The 20,674-nt window shown below is 35.0% G+C and overlaps 3 protein-coding genes, 1 non-coding gene and 1 pseudogene across 4 annotated transcripts; 1 reads left to right on the forward strand and 4 right to left on the reverse strand.

Moving 5' to 3' along the window:
* Positions 1 to 632: 632 nt before the first annotated feature.
* Positions 633 to 3,230, reverse strand: LOC147405190 (CASP-like protein 5C1). Its single transcript, XM_086441414.1, has 3 exons — positions 2,714 to 3,230; positions 1,030 to 1,162; positions 633 to 936 (listed from the first exon to the last, which is right to left on the reverse strand). Exons 1-3 carry the CDS (start codon positions 2,842 to 2,844, stop codon positions 742 to 744), a joined length of 459 nt encoding a protein of 152 aa, XP_086297540.1. The 5' UTR covers positions 2,845 to 3,230; the 3' UTR covers positions 633 to 741.
* Positions 3,231 to 9,157: 5,927 nt separating this feature from the next.
* Positions 9,158 to 9,709, forward strand: LOC147405191 (Disease resistance-responsive (dirigent-like protein) family protein). The gene has a single exon (XM_086437809.1). It carries the CDS (start codon positions 9,158 to 9,160, stop codon positions 9,707 to 9,709), a length of 552 nt encoding a protein of 183 aa, XP_086293935.1.
* Positions 9,710 to 10,603: 894 nt separating this feature from the next.
* LOC147405192 (oxygen-evolving enhancer protein 1, chloroplastic-like) lies at positions 10,604 to 13,806 on the reverse strand (annotated as a pseudogene).
* A 2,495-nt stretch (positions 13,807 to 16,301) lies between these two features.
* TRNAI-AAU (transfer RNA isoleucine (anticodon AAU)) lies at positions 16,302 to 16,375 on the reverse strand. Its single transcript has one exon. It is a non-coding gene; the product is annotated as a tRNA-Ile (tRNA).
* Positions 16,376 to 16,780: 405 nt separating this feature from the next.
* Positions 16,781 to 19,768, reverse strand: LOC147405194 (uncharacterized). The gene is made up of 5 exons (XM_086441415.1): positions 19,388 to 19,768; positions 18,592 to 18,669; positions 18,356 to 18,461; positions 18,125 to 18,261; positions 16,781 to 17,307 (listed from the first exon to the last, which is right to left on the reverse strand). Exons 1-5 carry the CDS (start codon positions 19,721 to 19,723, stop codon positions 17,086 to 17,088), a joined length of 879 nt encoding a protein of 292 aa, XP_086297541.1. The 5' UTR covers positions 19,724 to 19,768; the 3' UTR covers positions 16,781 to 17,085.
* Between the last annotated feature and the right edge of the window lie 906 nt (positions 19,769 to 20,674).

Consider the following 20,674-nt stretch of genomic DNA (forward strand, 5'->3'; position numbering starts at 1 on the left):
AAAGAAGGTGCTTGTATACTAAAGGTCCCTTGAAAGTACACAAAGATTGGGCCAAAATATTCACGGTCGATAGGCATTCAAAACAACCCATTCACAGTTTCATATGGGGTCAACACCAAAGATCTGGATGACCCCAAAGATCTGGAATCCACTAAACAAATCTTATTTATCTATTCTACTCGGTTCAAAGTAAAGTTTTCTGTCATTGAGAGTGAATTTATATCTGCTTTCTATTTCCATTTACCTCTTTCAAGTATTTTTTTTTCTTTCTTTTAAAGCCCTCAATGCCATAGGTACTATTTATGGGGTCAAAATATGATTCATAGATAAAGGAAAGGAAAATGTTCAAGTAACATTGAAATTTACATCGTTTCACACATTGATGACGAGGAAGCATGTACGGAACCATAGATGCTTTTCATCGAGATAAGAGTGAAATGTACTAACATTGCCTAAATTGCAGTTCAGTCAAAAGGTACCAATATTTTCCATGCCAAGTCATTTCCTTCGTTCGTAAGCTTGAAATTTTAAGGTTCTAACTGTTTCTCTTATGCCATTATCCTTAGTGATCTCACAAGACTTGGAAAATCTTTGTTCTTTGCGGTTTGTACACCCGAAAAGAAACAATAGAATAATTTTGGAAGACTTGTAACCGTATCATTCTTTATTAGCTTCAACTGTTTGAACATTGCCAATAAACAAAGGTAGAAAATTGAACAATTTTATGAAATTTCTTGAGAATTACATGGAAGGGAGTAACCAAAGATTAAACAGAGACGACATTGCCGTTAGAAGCCAAGACAAGAAAGCCATTGCTGCAGATAGTTGATATCTATTGCAGAACTTAGGAGGACAATAAGAGCCATCAAAGTAAAGGAGGAAATCTATGACGCTGGCTGTTGCGCAAGCTGCCGCTAGTGAGAGAATTGATAATATCTGTTGTATATATAATATTGAATTTATCACAAATAATGATGGGGCACTATATATGATCTATTTGTTAATGAATTGGAGGAGATCGAAACATACCCAATCTCCCATGACGATGATTAGAAGTATTCCTGGTTGACGAAGAGGGCATCTGATAAGGACCGAGTATCCGTCCACTATTGCCAACGTGAAACTCCATGGAATCACCAAACCCATGACTGTTACCAAATAGCTGTCAAAAACACATAAAAAATCATGAAACTTACGAAAAGAATTTCTAATTAGTACTAGTAAAAGGAAATCCTACTTTGTATGTGTGAAAAAACGAAACAGCAAAGAGACAAAAAATGCACAAAACACAAGGATTTACATGGTTCGGTTGTGTGCCTACGTCTATGGATCAGAACAAGAACAATCACTGAGTTTTATAGCCCTAGAGATCTCTATTTATAAAAAGTCACGATCCAGAATAGTGTCCTGTTCTTAGAAAAACGTTAGGTATCTACGTGGCATATTTTTGTAGGAATTCAAACACCTTGGGCCACGTGAACGGCTTGATTAGGAGCACGAGGTGTTTTAAACACCAACTAAAACGTGCCATGTAGACGCCTATCCCATTTTATAGGAACGGGAATCGGGAGTTGCTAAAACATGTTTATCTCCCAAAAATAGAAATCCCTCAAAAATAAAAAACCCTTAAGAAAATATTACACAATTGCCCTTCTCATAACCCTAAAAATTTGGGCGGGGGTGCTTCCCCTTGCACCCCCGCAACTCTGCAACATTTACACAATAGTATGAACATCATTCAAAACTTAACAATTGTGTTTGAATGTGTCCAGCCGTATGTTTTCGGCCTAATCAGAAGGACCAGCTATCCAAATTTTCAAAATATGGTCGTCTTTTCAGGTGTTACGACTATGTAAGGTCACAACTGCTCCGCTACCTATAAAATTGGAGCGTGTGGATCTCTTACTTCAAAGAACAATATTCTCCAGTGTTTGTATACAAAAATAGCGATGTAATGGATATATATTTGCTTGACATAAATTAGATAAGAAATCGTGGGAAGCCTTAACATGATCATCACTTGGTGCAACTATAATAGAGAAAAAAAAAACCTCAAACCGTAACCACAAAATTTCTGAACCATTCTTTTTTCTTCATTCAAATGTTTCTAAATCTTCTACCCTTTTTTTTTTCTATCGATCCTTAGAAATGGGTTCCTTATAGATCTTGCATATGAAATCAGAATATAAATTCCATATTAGTTCTGATTTCTTATTATAAAGAAAACAGTTGAAGCAAAAGGGCAAAGATGTCCATAAAATAAGAGGGGCCACTATCAAATGTTAGCGAATTCTCTTTTAATCTAAATTCTCCCATATAGCCAAATAATAGAAAATATTTGTGTTTGAAAGATTTTTCTTTCTAGATGGTTCTGTATTTGTAGATAATGGAATTGTAGGAATCTCTTCCATCAGCATATATTTGCAAGAATTACTTTAAATCACACATGTGATTTTTACAATTTTTTTCAATCAAATAATTGCAAATATGGAACATAGAGAAAGAACACAGACAGAGACATCTATTTCTAGATGGGTCTGTAAAATATACCCAAAATTGAATTATAGGTAATCTTTCCAACACCAAATATTTGCAAGAATTTCAGAATTATTTATTTATTTATTTTCTTCAAATAATTGCACAATAGAACATAGATATATAGAACAAAAACACTTTAGAGAGAGAGAGAGAGAGAGAGAGAGAGAGAGAGTACCAGAAAGCAGTATAGCTATAGAACTCGACACCAAAAGACATGAAGATGAGAGAGGCAGAAGAGAAGATAGTCTGACCCAATCTCAAAGTAAAGCTGGCGCTTGTACCCAAAGACCCAGGTACTCCATCCATCTTGCATGGGATCTACGGCTGGGATCTTCTCTTTCCTTCCAACATTTCATCTTAGCCGTTCAATTCTCCATTCCAATCCTCCCATCAATCCAATTAATTCTTAATTCAATACAGAGAGAGAGAGAGAGAGAGAGAGAGAGAGAGAGAGAGAACACCCACTTTTGCAAATTCACTCAAGAAGATGAAGAAGAAGAAACTAATTAAAAAACGTTTTAGAATTAATTGGGTTTTGGGTAGAGAGAGAGAGAGAGAGTAAAAACACCCACTTTTGCAAATTCACTCAAGAAGATGAAGAAGAAGAAGAAACTAATTAAAAAACGTTTTAGAATTAATTGGGTTTTGGGTTTTTTGCTTTGTTGAGCTCAGAGACACAGATGGAAACGTTACAGGGATGGAGACTTTTCTGGTACTCTGTCGATTTCTATGTTATTTAGATATGTCCCTTCACATTTTTTTAGAATATATGAAACACCCCTGTGTTTTTCAAACTGATGATATGCCACACCCCTTGATCTCAATCTTTTTTAATATACTGATGCAAAATGACTCAAATATCCTAATCTTTTGACCTCTTATACAAATAGGACTACCAATGGATCGGATCAGACCCAAAATCAGATAACTTTGGGTTTTGGATTCTGATAAGGATTCGATCCGATAAAGTTTTGATATGGTCTTATTGGATCGGTTTTAGATCAACCATGTCCCAATCCAATAAGGATCGAATCCGATAATATGTTAGAAATTATATTATATATTTGTTGAGATATATAAAATTTATATATGAAATCATGTTTGGCCCTATCTAAATGTTAATGGATTGGATCTGATAAAAAAACACCTAATCTAATAAAACTCTAAACCGATCCTTATTGGATCGATACCAAATCGACCTTGATCCGGACCTAATCCATTGACTGCCCTATAAACAAAGCCCTTGATTACACTTCTTATAACTAATCATCTCAATCTATAGGATTTTTGTTTTGTTTTGTTTACCTCATCTACAACCTAAATATTCTATATGCTTCAACCCTCAAATCTTAGGGGAAGATAAGATTTGTCAAGAAAGCATTAAACGGTGGAATTTGAGATAGAAAAAATTAGGATATTCTACAAATGGTTGAGACTTGAGACTAGGGTATTCTACAAATGAATTGAAAATAAAGTTGAATGGATTGAACAAAATTTATCACATTAATGAGTTTGAAAATGATTGATTTTTGGTACAAAATAAATAATTTTTTTTTTCCTGAAAAAAGTAAAAGATAATGAAAATTTGGGTAAAAAAATCTAGGGTTTTTCTATAATGAGTCAAATTGCATAGGTTGAAAACAATGGATTCAAGATTAGATTGATGGATTAAAAATAATATACCGTACGAGTTGAAGAGCTTGAAGATGACTAATTCGGGAAAGAAAAATCAATAATTTTTTACTTGAGGTTGTAGATGGGGGCATTTGAGTCATTTTATATTAGTCTATTTTGGTTTGAAAACACAGGGTCATCTCAAATATTCATAATAATGTTGAGGGTTCATCTAAATAAACCATTTCTCTTTTTTACAATATAAGATCATGTACCCCGGTAGTTGGGTTAATAAATTTAATAGCGACTCTCATCATTTGCCACGTACGTAACTTAAAAAAAAGTACATAAACCACGTGTCAAATCATGAAGAAATCCAACACCTTCTTAGGCTGGTCTATTGGTTCAAGTTCAGTTGGATTCGGTTTTTGTGCGGTTGAGGCTTGTGACTCGGGAGCTACTTAAAGTATTCTTAGGTTTTTATCCTATACACACGTAACCAGATTTCATAATTTACAATAGTTTGTAGATATATATGTAGTAGACAAGTCTTATCAAATAATTGATCCATGGGTCTAGCAATGTAGGGTGAAGATTGCTATAATTTGCTCTAAGGTGGGCCACAATATTAAATACGCATTTCTTTTGTGTTTTGGGTAATTTAAACGCGACCCCTTGGTTTTTTATTAATATTTGGGGTATCCCCTGTTCTTTTTCAAACTAATTACATACCCCTTGATTATAGTATTTCATGAGAGACTAATAGAAAATGTCTTCATTTTCGTCCTTGTAACCAAAGCCCTTTGGCACCGTATTCTCTCCTATTAGAAATGAATTATCTCTGCCTATCTCTACGAATCAAATTTGCCCTAAAATGGAGAACCACAATCCTAAATTCGAATTGAGCAAACTAATGAACCCAAGGAGTATATTAATCTTAGAACACCCCAAAACAACCTTATTAAAATAAAAAAAATAAAAAAATAAGATTCGAAAGACACTTAAAAATAAGCACAAAAAATAATAATGTAAGTGGTAAAAAATAATAACTTTTCACTAATTCATGAAACAGTCTTTTTGGGAGGAATCCATTGATATATGATAAAGTTTGTTTCGATAAACAAGTTAGAAGTTATGGTCGTTCGAAGTTAAGGTGGACATTTGATGCTCTTTTGATCTTATTATTCCATTTACTTCTTTGTGACTCATTCTACATCAGAGGGTGTTTGGGTTATTTTGTGTTAATCTTTTATAGAAGACTAAGGTCAAGATGTTAAGTGTGGGACATCAATTCAAATATTTATCAAAACCCATATGTTTATGTCTAAAATATCCCCTTTGGTTTAGTTGTGCAAGTTTGCAACTCTTTGATGTTAACTTGTAGCTTGTTTTGTTCCATTTCAACCAAATTTTACCTAACAAAAACAGTTGAGAATTGAAAATTAAGCCCCTTAATCCAAAAATTAAGATAGATAGCCATCTCGGAACTATTTGGGCTTGTTAATGTAGGGCCCACAATATGAGGTTGAGATGCTATTAGAATGTATAATATGCTTTATCCTGTACTCCCAGAAGTTGGATTGCAACCAAACCCTCACTCTTTTTTATGCCGTTTCAGACAACCATATTGGTCTATAAAGTTTGGGCCCACACTTTGACTGTCCTGATTCACGATTTTCTGATTGATTTACAGTGGATCAATTCTATTTCCAAGGAAGAGCTGATGTGTGTTGGACCTATAGTCCATTTTGAGATGAAGGAATGTTTGAAATATACTTACAACGTGATCTTAGAAAAAATTATAGAAGTATTTATACAATCATAATGAATGCACATGATCTTGGTACGCAGCTGACATGGCAAAGGCACAAAATCATAGATCATTTTCATCGGGATACAAAAAAAAGATTTGTGATTTTGTACTCTTGCCAACCCCACTGCGTACCAAATCACGTGCATTCATCATTATTCAAGTTTGAGAACCAATTAAAAGAGTCGTGATAATCTGACCCCTCCCCCACTCTAACATACTCTCTTGACGTGACATGTGCATAGAATCGTAAATTTTTTATTCGGGATACACAATTGCACATCCCCATAAATATGTATAGTGGTGTATCCCAAAGTTAAAAAACTATGATTTTATGCACATAACACATTAGGAGGGCAGAAGGGGAGTAAGAAAATCATTATTCTAAATAAAATTAGAATAAGGATAACTTGACTGCCTCTCTCACAAACTTACCTCCACCCCCATCATAACTCTCCCAACGTGGCTATAATTAGAATCATAATTTTTTTCTCGACATACACAACTACACATATTTATGGGGATGTGCATTGTGTCACAAGGAAAAACCTAAGGTTTTATGTACAGCCACGTGCGGGGAGATAGAAAATTACGATTCTAAAATTTATTATAGAAATCCAAATGAGCTGTGATTTTTTGACTTGAGTATTTTCACTTGGTCTGACATGGCAAGCTTATAGAATCATTGGTCAGTTTTTTCGAGATACACCAAAAATCGATCAACGGTTATGCACTCTTGTCTCGTCAAACCGAGTGAAAATACTGAGTCAGAAAATCATTAGCCAATCTAAATACATACTCCATAGACAAGTGAATCCAACATTCATTCCTAAGAAACTGCCATGTGGCATTAACAAAAAGAAAGAAAGCAAAGTGGCTTCTGCTTTTTTTTTTTGTGAGAGAATAGGAGACTAAATATGAGAAGAGTGACTAGAAGAGGTAGGAGAGCCAACCCTTGAAAGATGGGTCAAGAGATTGCCACGTGGTATCTTTTTTAAAGAGATTTCCATTATTTATTTTTGAGTGGGCCCTATTTCCACATATATATATTTAATGGAGCATCTCTTAGCTACGGAACATGAAATATCTATCTCTACTTTAGGTCCACTCTAAATTTATTATTTTTTAATAGAAAGTCCATAAATTTTGGATGGTCCTAAAAAAAGAGGCTCAAAGGGAGCAAACGTATGCGAGTGAGAAGTCTACAATGTGGAAATATGTCGGCAGAGGCTATCGACCGCTACTTTTATGTAGAAATTACTTACTTAACAAAGTTTCCCCTCTTAATTAGCAAAATTGGGGTGATTTAGACATCCTTTAACATGTTTTGGTGTGAATATTTTTAAAATGACAAACATGTCCTTGATGTCGATCCTTTTATAGATTGACTAGAGTTTGTTCGGACTTACTGTATAAACATCTTCTTTGATGTTTAGAAAGTAAAGATGAAAGACAATAAATTTGAAGGGATATTATTGAAAAAGAAGAAAAGAATAGAGATGCTGTATAAAGTTGTAGAGGTAATATTGAAATGAGGTAAAAAAGAAAAAAATTAAATTGGGGGTATTTTTGGGAAAGAAGGTGGACAATCATCATCAAGATATGTTCTTTATAAAATATAAAGATTGAGACAAATGAATGAGATTCACAAGTTATATTTTATTGTATGAAAAATACTAAAGTGACATCAAAATTGTACCTCATATCACACATCCTGATGTGAAAGTGTGCAGGAACCTTTCATCCATATATGTGTCTAAAAGCATTTATGTTTCCTACACACTTTCGCATTTGGATGTACGATACGAGGTACAATCTTGAGGTCACTCCAACATGACTCTTATTATATGGATTGGAATGACTTAATTACCTCCAATACATAATGGTGTGGCAATATCACAGCCTTATTTTTAATATATTGAAATATCATCTTTAGTCCATCGTTTTCAAGTTTGCCTAGACCCTTTGTAAAGAAAATATTTAATTTATTGGTTCCAAATTCCATAATCTTCTTTTGACCCCAAAATTTCTATCTTGTTGGTTGAGGATTGAAGGTTGAATTAAATATAAATTTAAGATTGAAAATGAGGATAAATTTTTCTTTCCAAGAAATCGTAGATAGTCGATTTTGGAATTTGAAAATAAGGATTTTAAATCATTTTCTATTAATATATTAAAAGCAACGAAGTCAAGGTTCATGCCACAATTTTGAAAACGCATGAAGTATGTCTTAAGACAATATTGAAATTGACATGTTTATAATCACATCCTTATCATTATGGGGATAAAAATCTATTGGGACCATGGTTTTTAAACTCGTTCGAGACCGAGACGTATCCCCCAAGTTAACTTGGTATCAGAGCTGAATGAGACCAACTCACAAAGTCATTTTTTGACCGAGATCTAGGACTCACGTTCAATTTTTTGATTTGTCTCACAAGACGTCTCAAAAGTCCGAGACGACTTGGTATCAGGCCTGGACGGAATGAGACAAGATGCGAAACCGAGTTTTAAGACCATGATTGGGACCACTAGTTGCATATCACAAGTGGTCGGAAAAAAATTTTGAGGCGATCTGGCCATTTCAAAATTTTAAAGGAACCTTCTCATTATATGACATGAGGCATTTTGAATTTATTTCACGACCCTTACATTTCCGTCAAAATTTAAAATACCTCTTTAAAAATACCACGTGTAATCCAATGGAGAGGGTTTCTTCAAAATTTTGAAGCGGCCTGCCCGCTTCATAGTTGGACTCCAAAATGCCTAAGGTTGAACCCCCAAACTCAAAACTACGACTTTTTTTTTTTTTTTTTTTGGGCGTGTGTGGGGGTGTTACTCGGCCGGTCCGGGATGATTCTGATTGGGTTTGGAACTAGGCCCTATGGATGGGCCAGAATTTGAATCCCAATTAGCACATGTCCTTTACGACCCAACCCATTGACAGCCCACTAGTACGTACACTTATCCATGTACCTTTACCATCAATTTTGGAACAACTCCCACTATACACATTTCTAGAAAAAGTAAGTAGGTTTAGGTTTGGATATTTGGAACATAAGAGTGGTTTAGGTGCTAAAAATAGACAAACATTAGGAACAGAAATACTTCACCAAATCCATTAAAAAGATCCTCTTATAAAACCCAACCCAAATAACAAATCTTAGAAAAAAAAGAGGAAACCCATAGCCCATGATGAGGCCTAAGATCATATTCTGCACAGCAGTCACTATTGCAACACTAGCTGTTATAATCTTGGCCTTAATATCACCAGTAGCACACAGGAAGCAAAAGAAAAACCCATCAGAACATCGGCTAGCACTCTCCTTATACATCCAACAACCCCATACTAGAAATTCTAACCCACATCCGACAACGGGTTCAAACGGTGGGGCTTTCGTCTTCCACCACACACTCACAGAGGGTCCCGAGAACAATTCACGGGTTGTCGGGAAAGCCCAAGGTTTTATAATCCCCGTCGAACATTTTGCACAATCCGCGTTCAACGTAATATATCTCACCTTCGACATGCCAGAGTACTCGGGTAGCCTTAGCATCCAAGCCAAACATGTAGGAAACAAGGCTAGGGAGGAACTTACGGTTTTTGGTGGGACGGGTTCTTTTGCTTTTGCACGTGGGCTTGCTGTATTTGCACAGACCGACCGGCAAGCCTATGATGTTGATGCAATGTATCATGTGAAGCTACGGTTGAGATTTCCCTATCGAGTTAAAACAATTACAGGGTGAAGCACAAAACATCATCATCACAATTTTTATAACAAAGATTTGGGGTTGGCTAAACGAATTATATTCCTCCATTCAATTCTATGCAAACACACGTATTACAATTGAATAGAAATTTTGAATAGATTGGAGAAAGTTCCGCGACCATGAAGGTGTCATACGTGATCGTCCTTGGCATTATGAGTAACCATATCTCACCTTAATCCCGCAACCGCTCTAGGTTTCCATATCTCAACTTGTTTGAAGAAATATTCTACTTCAATTAGTCTATTTTCACAAAAGCAGACATGAGATAAACAAATCTAATGTTTCGATAATTTCCAATTCTCCTTTCAATTTGAGGCTAGTATTTTCCTTTGTTAGAACACCATTTTTTTCACAACAATGTTCATATTAATTTACAATTATGACTTAGCAACAATATAAGGGCACAAAAATAAAAGGAAAAATAACAAGATGAAAGAAAAGTACGTTCTTTTGTCGAATTCCAAGGGTCCTTCGATCTCGTGTGGAGTGTATGCTAGGCATGTCACGAGATTAATCCCTGCAATAACATTGGGGTTTATATCTTTTCAAGTTTTTTGTTTGTTTGAAACATACACTGAACCAAATCTGTAATTTGCTAAGTTTCATATTATACTTCTTTTTAGTGCACATCTGAGTAAATCAAAGTATCTTGAGGCAAAATTTGGATGTTTGGAAACTACTATAGAAACTAGAAAAATTACAACTAAGAGAAGCCCAAATTCCACAATTGAGTGATTTCTATTCTCAGTCACATAAACACTAATCCAAAGTCGAAACCTCTATAAACATCAGAACAACAAGAATTTACATGCTTGAGGCATTAGTCTCTATGAAGCATTCATAACCCAAAAAATAAAATAAAAGGCCCAACCATATTAACACCTACGAATCGAGTTGATTATATCAGTATCCCTTGAATCTTTACGTCCTTGGGCACTTTTGTATCCAAATCCGTATCTCTCAAATACTCTGATAATCTCATCGCTCTTTGGTTTGCTCTTAGTGATACTCAAACAAATTTCTCCACGTATGTTTTGCTCTGGTCTCGTCATAGATTTATTTGGAATTCCTTCTATGCTTGCTCCCTTAAAAAATTTCATTGCGTGGGATGTATGTCAGACATGTCATTAGTTTAATCCCCCATAGTGCTAGGCTTTTGCTTCACGGGATAGGCGTTTTCCATTTGGTTGATTAACCGAAATGCCAAGAACAACGATCAGGTCTCCATTGACAAGTACAGGCCCATTTTAATTGGAAATAATAAGAAATAAAAAAATGAAAGAAGAGCCCATCCTTAATCATCCTAAGGTTTCATACTACAATGGATGAGGTGAGGGTTATATTAAAAAAATAAAAAAAGTCTTGAAATTTTGAGAAAAGAAAGATATGGTACATTAATTCTAAAATATTTTGCAATGATTTGAAATATCTCAGTATATATTTTTTTGTTTGTGACACATATTGAGCCAAATCTACAATTTTCTAAGTTTCCTTTTATACATTTTTACTGCCCTTAGTGCCACCTAATATAATCAATTATAAGTTTATAACTAATGTTTGGGAGATAAGCTGATGCAAATCTAGTGGATTGAGTGTGAGACTACCCAAATATCATGAAACAAAGTGAGGCTCAAATCTAGAGGTTTAGGCCTCTAACTCTAATCCCAACTTAAATGCAAATTGAACTTAAACAAATGAGTGCCTTGAAATAGGATCTAACATGAATTGAAGAATTAAAATGAAAGGATTTTATGTTAACCTACCAACTACTCCAAAATCTCGATCCGTCGGAGAGGGGGAGAACTTTGAATATAAGAGGGTCATGAGGCTTAACTGAGGTATGACGTATGTCTCAGAGTGGAGGAAATGTACACTCAACACAACTCCTAACTCATAAGGGTGGAAAGAATCGAATCCGTGACCTATACGAACCTAGCATTCTGATACAATCAAAAGAACCCCAAACTCCACAAATTGAGTGATCTCTCTTCTCAGTCACTTAAACACTAATAACAACAAGAATATACTCTTGAGGCCTTAGTCTCTATGAAAAATTTATAACCAAAAAATAAAAATAAAAATCCCCAACCATATGAACACCTATGAATCAAGTTGAGCGTACCAAATCCCTTGAATCTTCACATCCTTAGGTGCTTTTGCCCCCAAATCAGTATCCGAAGGTTGAACGCTCTCAAATACTCCGATAATTTCACCGCTTTCTGGTTTACTCTTAGTGATAATCAAACTAATTGTCCCCTTAGACGATGACACGTTCTTTACGTTCTCCTTAGCGAGTTCTTCCTCATCTCCTCTCCCACCAGCAGGTAAAAAAACCGCATTGTCATAACCCGTCGATCCACCTCTTCCCTTTGGGTCCAAAAATGATGAACCACGATACGATGGTACAAGAAATTGTCCTCCAAAATTCTCGGGCTTACCCAAAGCTACAAGTTGTTTAATAGTAAAAAGAAACGGAACACGTTCACCTCCCGGGAGTTGTACCGTTACTGCAGCGTAATCTATCCCATCTTTCTCTTCGAATTTAATTCCATTGGTTGAAACTTCGAAGGGTCCTTCGATCTTGTTGAGGGTGTAGGTTAAGCGTGTCATGAGCTTGGTTTTTTGGAATTCGGGCGGGGAATTCTTATTGACACCCTCGGCTTTGACTGTGAAGGAAGTCGTTCGAGGCAGAATTTTTTCATGCTGTATTTGCCAGACTTGAAGGCGAAGGAATCAATTCCACCTTCGATTGTTGGGCATTGATTAGCTGTTCCGGTTCCCTTCACTTCCATATATGTTTTGCTTTGGATTTTGTCGTAGGTTGGCCGTTTAGGAACTCCTTCAGCAGTTGCTCCCTAGAAAAAAAACATCATATTCTAGGTTGAGTTAATCTTTCAAAAATTGAGCGGGAAGCGCAAAATACACAAAATCTGATTGAATAGGTTGAGAATTCATAAACTTGCTCAACGTTTTCAATATATTGGATGAGTCATCTTAGATCTCGAATGAGTCAATTTGATGGATGATTCACATTGACTATCTCGCCCGTCGTCTCATCAGAATAGGTGTTTCAACAGGTCAATTTGGTTTTACATATATATCCTAAAACAAAATCTAGATAAAACATGCATTGATTTAGGTTTTGGATTTGGAACCATTGTAATTGATCATATAAATATCTGTTACCATTGCAAAGAAAGACAATTACTTGTGGATAAAAAGAATTAACATACAATACCTCATTTGGTATTTGATATTAACTTTTTTTTTAACAACGATTTCTTCAAGCAAATCAAACTTTTAAAAAGAATTAAAGTTTTAGAAAATAAGGTTCTTTGCCATTGTTTGTAGTTGAGATTCACAAGGAAGAAATATAAACAGAAGTTTATGTAACTAAGAGAGGGAAAAAAAAAAAAAAGACTATATATTCTGTACAAATTATAATTTTTGTTGAAGTACATTTAAGTTCTAGACTTCTAGTCACTCCATTCATTAATGTTTAGTTAGAATACTTAAAATTCTTACAAATAAGTTACAAGTAAAACAAATACACTATTGGGACCCTAAAATGACTACCCATAACGATAGTTTGAATAATTCAATTCGAGAATAATTCTGGAATTTTTCAAATGATACAAACATGAACACGACCCGACCCGACCCGACCCATTGCCAACCCCTAAGTGTATGGCATGTATGCAGTAGCGGGTGTATCGAGCAAAAAAGTGGGTGTATATTGCGTGTCAAATAATTACATCTCCAAAATTAGTCAAACCAACTTAAAAAAAAAAAAAAAAAATCTAACGAGGCTGAGAATAATGCCTACCGAAAGGACTGGAGCTGAGGTAGCAAGAGCGAAACCGGCTATCTTCGTAGCGTCGGCGCACTTCTGAGCTAAATCTTTTTTGAGATCGCTTTGAAGTGAGCAAGTGAGTCTAGAGCCAGCCAACTTGAACCCGAAAACCTTATTAATGCTCTGATGGGATCTCAGCACTAGGCCATTCCTAGAAGAAGCGCCGACTTTAGTGGGCTGCATGAGCTTAGCCAGGGGCGGAGCTAGTAAGGGACTGGTGGTGGGGCAATTGCCCCCTTGTCCCCCCTCCCCCCCGCCCCGCGCGGAACTTTGACGAACCCCTATATTTTTAATTAACTACATGCCCTATTTGTCCTCACTCCCTCACCTCTCTCCCCATTTGCCCCCACACCCTCACCTCCCTCTAATTTTTGCCCCCACAGAAGTTTGAGACACCCTTATATTTTCAACTAATTACATGCCCCATTTGTTCACATTCCCTCACCTCTCTCCCCATTTGCCCCCACACCATCACCTCCCTCCAATTTTTGCCCCCACAAAACTTTGAGACACCCCTATATTTTCAACTAATTACATGCCCATTTGTTCCTACTCCCTCACCTCTTTAATTTTTTGTTGATGACATTGCCTCTTGATCGGGATTTCTCAAATATTTATTGGGAATGACCTAAATATCATTTTCTTCAACTACTAACTAAAAACCTCTTAATTTCTCTCTAAAACCATTCATCTTCACTATACAACTAATCATAGTTTGCCCTTACTACAGGAAAATCCTGGCTCCGCCCTTGATCGTAGCCATGGCTTGAAGAGACGCAACCATGTTTCCTTTGGAGCTATGTTTGGTTTTCACATGTTTGCTACTCCTTTTGTGAAGAGAGTAGTTCGTGAGATGGGTAAGAGATTGGATAAGGTGTTTTCCCATTGGTTGTTCCAAACTATGCCAATAGGGTCCCTGTTTGCCACGTGGTAGTAACCTGTATCATTTTGCCAAGTGTTGATACCTAATAAGACTTGGATCATGATCGTATATACAAAAGAAAAACTTTCATAAAAAATTTGAAGGGTTGAGAGAAAGCCACGTCATTTAAAAATACTCTAGAGTGATTTTCAACGATTGAGAGAATGCCACATCAACAAGATAGTAAAAGAATCGTGATAACACTACCCCATGTGGCACACTCAGTCGACTCTCCTGACATGACAAGTTTAGGAACCGTAGATCTATAGGCCTTAAGATACAAAATTGCACTTCCCCATAAAAAAAAAAGTGTATTCCAAGGGAACCATGTTTCCCGAGGGGTACAGATCTATGGTTCCCAATCTTATCATGTCAGGAGAGTCAATTGAGTGTGCCACGTGCTGTAGTCAGATTATCACAACTTGCAGTAAAAATCTGTTGGTTTATGTTTAGGAGTTCAATGATCAACCATTTTCAGATATGGTTTAAAATGGGATGGACCCGGGCCAAAATCTGACTATATTCAGACCAAATATTTTATGTGGATAGGAATCTCAATCCAACTTTGACTTGGATCCAAATGGATAAAATCATATTTGAGTTTCTTTTTCCTCTTAAACCATAACCAACCTGACCTGATCCACCTGTCAAACCCAGATTACTTGATTCGGGTCGGGTCGGGTCGGGTCACTATTGTGAGAGGATAAAATTAGCATCCCATTTGGACCATTCACTTGGCCCGCATATCAATGTGGATAAATGGCGTTATTAGGGAGGATTCTCCCATTTTATATATTCATTTTATTTTATAGGGGTAAAAATGATATTTTTTAATTTAATTAGAATTAGGGTTAGAGTTTTTCTATTTAAAGGGACTAAGACCATTGAAAAGAGGAGAGGAAAAAAAAGAAGAGAAGAAGACGGATTTGGGGGGAAAAGACAATCACGTAATATGGGATTCAAAATATAATGGAATGACTTTCCGGAGTCCATGGAGTAGACACGTTTTTTGAATCACGTAAATTTTTTTGTTGTTCTCTACTTATTATTATTATTTTGTGGATTTAATGTTGTAATCTCAAAATAAGATCTACCTTGTAGAGATAGAATTAAAACTTCTACATATATCTAATTGGATTTGCTCTTATTCGGGCCAATTCTAATGTTATAAGATTGGTTTTTTATCCTCATACCAAGGCCTAATAAAAATTAGGGCTGGCAATGGGTCGGATAAAACTCATCTACCCGACACATCCGACCCGAATAAATCGGATATGGGTAAGACTATTCTACTCGGTTATCCGACAAGAAAAGTATAATTTCATATTCTATATATAAATATATGTAAATAACTAATTTTTTATTATATAATTTTGATTATTAAAGTAAAAAAAAATTCAGACCAAGAGGTAAAAGTTGGGTGACCCAAGAATCGGTTAAGAAATTAGGTATGGTTATCTACCTCACACTTGGGTAAAAATTTGGATTTGGGTATTATCCTAAAATTTGGGTAAGAAATCGGGTATAGTTATGTATGTTTCAATTTGGGTATGGAGTCGGTAAAAGTCTTATCCAACCCGTTGAGAGCCTTAATAAAAATCTGATCCAACAAAAGGCTAATCTAATTCTTATCATATTGGCTGAGCCTGATACCCACCATGATTTAATGGATTGGAAAAAGGAAAATCAGCCCAACCCGATGAAATAAGAGGATTCAACCCGAAGAATGATTATAGATTGGCCCAAAATTTGATGTTGCCAAAGTTGACTTGAAAAACAAATACATTAGTCGTTGGCCCATGCAGGTCTCGAACCTGCGACCTTCGCGTTATTAGCACGACGCTCTAACCAACTGAGCTAATAGGCCACATATGAACATTTTGAATTTTTATTAATATTTGAAAGAGACTTCTAGGATGAATTTTGTTCGATTTCTATACTTTGGGATATTTACGAAAAAGTGCTAAACTTTTGACGAATTGACGATTCCAGCTCACTGTTCCTTTCAATTTACCAAAACGTGAAGATAACGAATTCAAAGGTTTTTAAAGTGATAATTTCCCAGGTTTAAAGTGACTAATAAGAAAAAGTCACTTTAAGACCGACAAATTCGATACCGTTCTGAATTCTTTTTTAACGAAAAGGGGATCATTCACGTTTTGATCATTAAAATGAACAACTAGACGAAATTGTAAATAACTCATTTTCAGCTGACAAAATGGTAATTCACCCCTACTATTTTCTTTCAGATTCACAGATTGCAAGGCCATCATTGATCAATTTTCTTCCCTTAAGACACGTAATTTTACAAGAATTAGTAACAATTAAGGATCCAAAGAAGACTTAAAGCAAGCTATCTTTCATTTATTTTTGTTACTATTTAACATTAATTTTACATATAGGACTCATTTTCTATTTCTTAAAGAAATGTTTATCAATATCAAGAACAAATACAATTAATTTAATACTACACAAAGAATCTGTGGGATCTATAACTAGGATTCCTCTCCTCCCTTGGGACTGTAGTTATATTGGTATGAAACGCTTTATATTAATTTCTTTTTCTAGCTTCCACCTTCACTTTGTCGATCCTCCTCCCATAGAGAGTTTTGAGAGAATAAAAATACAAGCTGAAGATAATAGTATAGCTCCAGCAAAACAGGCAAGATCAAACCCAGTAACCAAAGGTATGTTCTTGAACTTCTCCACCACCCCAACTTGAAGTATCATTAGTACGGCATGCCCGAGTTTCATCTTTGCTTGCGATAGACATTGCATCTCCAACCATGGTGGGAGTGTCTGAAAAATAAATAAATAAATAAATACAATAATGGTTAAGTTATTGGATTATAAATATTGTTATAGATTAATTCACTTTTAAATAATAGAAGTTGTAGCTTTGAATAGAATTTAATAGAGGTATAAGATTTGTTTAGCCAACCAAAAATCTTTGTGATAAAGATGATGATCCATACACCCCATCCAAAAAATATTAGAGTATCCTTAATAGGCTATAAAAAATTAATTTATTGAAAGAAAGACTGTTTATGTTAAAGTTATAAGATAGAAAAACACTCAAAAGAACATAAATTGAGTTATTAAAATCACATATGAACTCCCTTGTAATAATAAAAGACGTGGATCTAGACAAAATTAAATGGACGAATAGGATTTCAACCAACTCCAGATTTTGAGATTAAACTTTGGTGAAGACGATGATGTTGTCATACATTCATAACTACTGACTCCCCCCCTCTCTAACATAGTCCCCCTCTACTCTTTCAATGTGGCATGTGATAGAACCATAGATTTTCTTTCCTCAAGCTGCACAATTACACATCCACATAAACATGTGCAGATGTGTATGTCGAGGAGGAAAATCTACGGTTCTGCCATATGCCACATTGGGAGAGTCAGAAAATCTTTATTCTTTTGAAAATCGAAAACTGGCCATAGAATACGCCCTTGGCAAGTCATTAAATAGTAAAGAAAATAATTATTATTACATGCATGCACATGTATCATTGTGTATATAATATCCTATATGCATGAACAGTACATATCTATATATATAGAACATACATGCACGTCCATGAAAATAATTAAGCTTTCTTACCTTGAGATGGAAGAGACCAAATAAACTAGACCCAGTAAACAACCCTCCATTCTCTCTCTTCAGATTCCTTGACCCCACAAACATACCATACAATCCCATCCCAAATATAAGCATTGCACCGCCTACAAGAAACATATCTGCCAAAAAGATAAATTTTAAATTTTAAAAACCATACAATTTGAAAAATAGTTGAAGTTAACAAACAAAAGAAGAAGAAGAAGATAGAAATACCTATGGCTTCAATAAGTAGTTGCATCACATGTCCTTCATCTGATGATCTTTTTGATAATATTGTTTGGAAATACTCAAAATATGACTCTAGAATAAGATAGCAACCCTGCAAAATCATTGTTATTATTATTTTAATTTTCTCATTATTTTTATGCAAAATAGTTAAATTACATTATCGATCTTAGGTTATTTTAAGAAAAAAATAAATTTATTTATTTATGATATAAGATAATTACCTCGACGAAACACAAGATCGAACCTATTAAGGTTCCAGCGATGGCGAACAGTGTAAAAAAGCGACAATCAAGAATTGTCTGCATGTAAAATCAAGATGAATATTAGTTTAAGAATTTCAAAGTCTTGTGATATGAAACAATAAATAAAATGCCTTTCTATTTAAAAATAAATAAAATTTGTGATTATTATATTTTTCATTTTAAGCTATTGTGGGTTTTACCATAATAACTAAAGTATTTAATTACAAGTACCTCCCTCATTAGTTAGACATATTTTACATGTGTGTCTTGGTTCAAAGTTCAAACTTCACAGAAATTAGACTTGTCTAGTTTTTGACCAACTATTACATTGACTGGGCACGTGTTGAGAGTGACTTTCTTTCCTTCCGCTGATAGAGGTACGTATAATATAATCAGTTTATTAGGTAGGCGTTTATAATAAAATATATTAATAAGGGAGGTCTTTTAAAATTTTCTAACTATACATTCCTTCTGTTGGACAATCTCAGCCGTTCAATTTAGAAGATCATAGAAAATATTTAATTCTTCAAATATAAGTAAAGTAAAATATGGACCTCAATCAAGGGCTGAGATGCAAATATATTTCAAGGAAAGTAGTTCTGATCTCTAGGAAACTTTTATTAATTTTCTTCCACTATTGTTCGTTTAACAAAGAGCATCCAACCTCGTTTGATATTAGAAAAGTCCAGAAATTTTCTTATTTTAATATTTTGATAAACTATTTTCAACTAGAAAATTAATTTTCTAAGCTTCAATAAATCGTCTACTTAATTACCTTCTCAACGAGCATCTCTGCATTTAGCTTCCAAGATTTCCGCTTCACAGCTGGTCTCAAGATCTTAAGAGCAGCTTTTGCAACATTAGCTACCAAAGAAGCCAAATCTACTGTGCTTTTCTTCTCCAATTCGGTCGATGTAACAGTATTCGATGCCAACGATGCCTTCAACGACACATTATTCGATTTTCTCTCTCCATTTCCTGAAATTCTCTTCTCTCCATTTGAATCCGACTTCTTTACACACCTCACCGAAGAAGAATAAGAAGAATTAGAGGAAGAAAGATCAAATCTCAGAGGTGTAGATGTTCGAAGCAATCTAGTTGTGGCCGCCATTGTTGAGTTTTGAAGTTTTGTTGTTGTTTGTAATTAGGGTTAGGGTTACTGTGTGGCTTTATATAAGGTGCGAAGGGAAGATTCCAAGCATATTAGCTGGAGATTGTCGTGACGTGGATGAGATTTTCCCTTCTCTTTCTCTTTTTCTTGGTGAAGTGAGTTCCTTGATTTTGAACATGGAAATTGTCACGTAATAATAAGAGAAAAAAAGCGAATTGATTTCTCACGTGCCATTTCCGTTTTCCGCCCACGTGTGGGCCCTAAACCTTCTTTGCCGAACACGTGTCCGTTGTATGTTTTCGCAGGTTTGTACTAGGTCGGTTCTTCTCCTTCGTGGAATTTACTTCGGTGGAATCACAAATATTCATAAATACCCATATGTTTTCAAACTGATCATATGATTCCTTGACCTCAGTATTTTCATACATACAAATGAGATATGACCTAAATACCCTCATTTTCAGTTTCTAGTAAAATATTTAATTTCTCTCTCAAAAGCCTTATATTACCTTCAATTTATTTCAACATCTATGTAAATTATTTTTAATCTATTTAGTCTCATCTTCGATTCATCATTTTAAACAACACCTTAACCTTTTGTAAAAGATTATTAATTATTTCTATCCCAAATTTCATTATTATCTTATTCGCTAAAATTTTTTTTTTGTTTATGAGGTTCGAAGGTTGATTTAAGTAGAAAGAATGTCAAGATTGAACAAGACAATGAAAATAAATTCACCACAAAAATTAAAGAAGCCTTCTTTTGAAAAGAAAACAAATCAGGATTCTTTTTTCTAAAAAAATGCTAATGTGACATCGAAATAACAATATATGTGTGCATAAAAACATAGATATTTTTCCTCGAGATATATGAGTGTTGTACATTCAAGGAAAATTTATGGTTTCCTACACACCGTACCACTTGGAGTGTTATTTCAAAGCAAGAGTAGC

The sequence above is a fragment of the Akebia trifoliata genome, chromosome 4 (genome assembly GCF_017979445.1).
Source record: "Akebia trifoliata isolate Shusen 1 chromosome 4, ASM1797944v1, whole genome shotgun sequence".
Lineage (NCBI taxonomy): Eukaryota > Viridiplantae > Streptophyta > Magnoliopsida > Ranunculales > Lardizabalaceae > Akebia > Akebia trifoliata.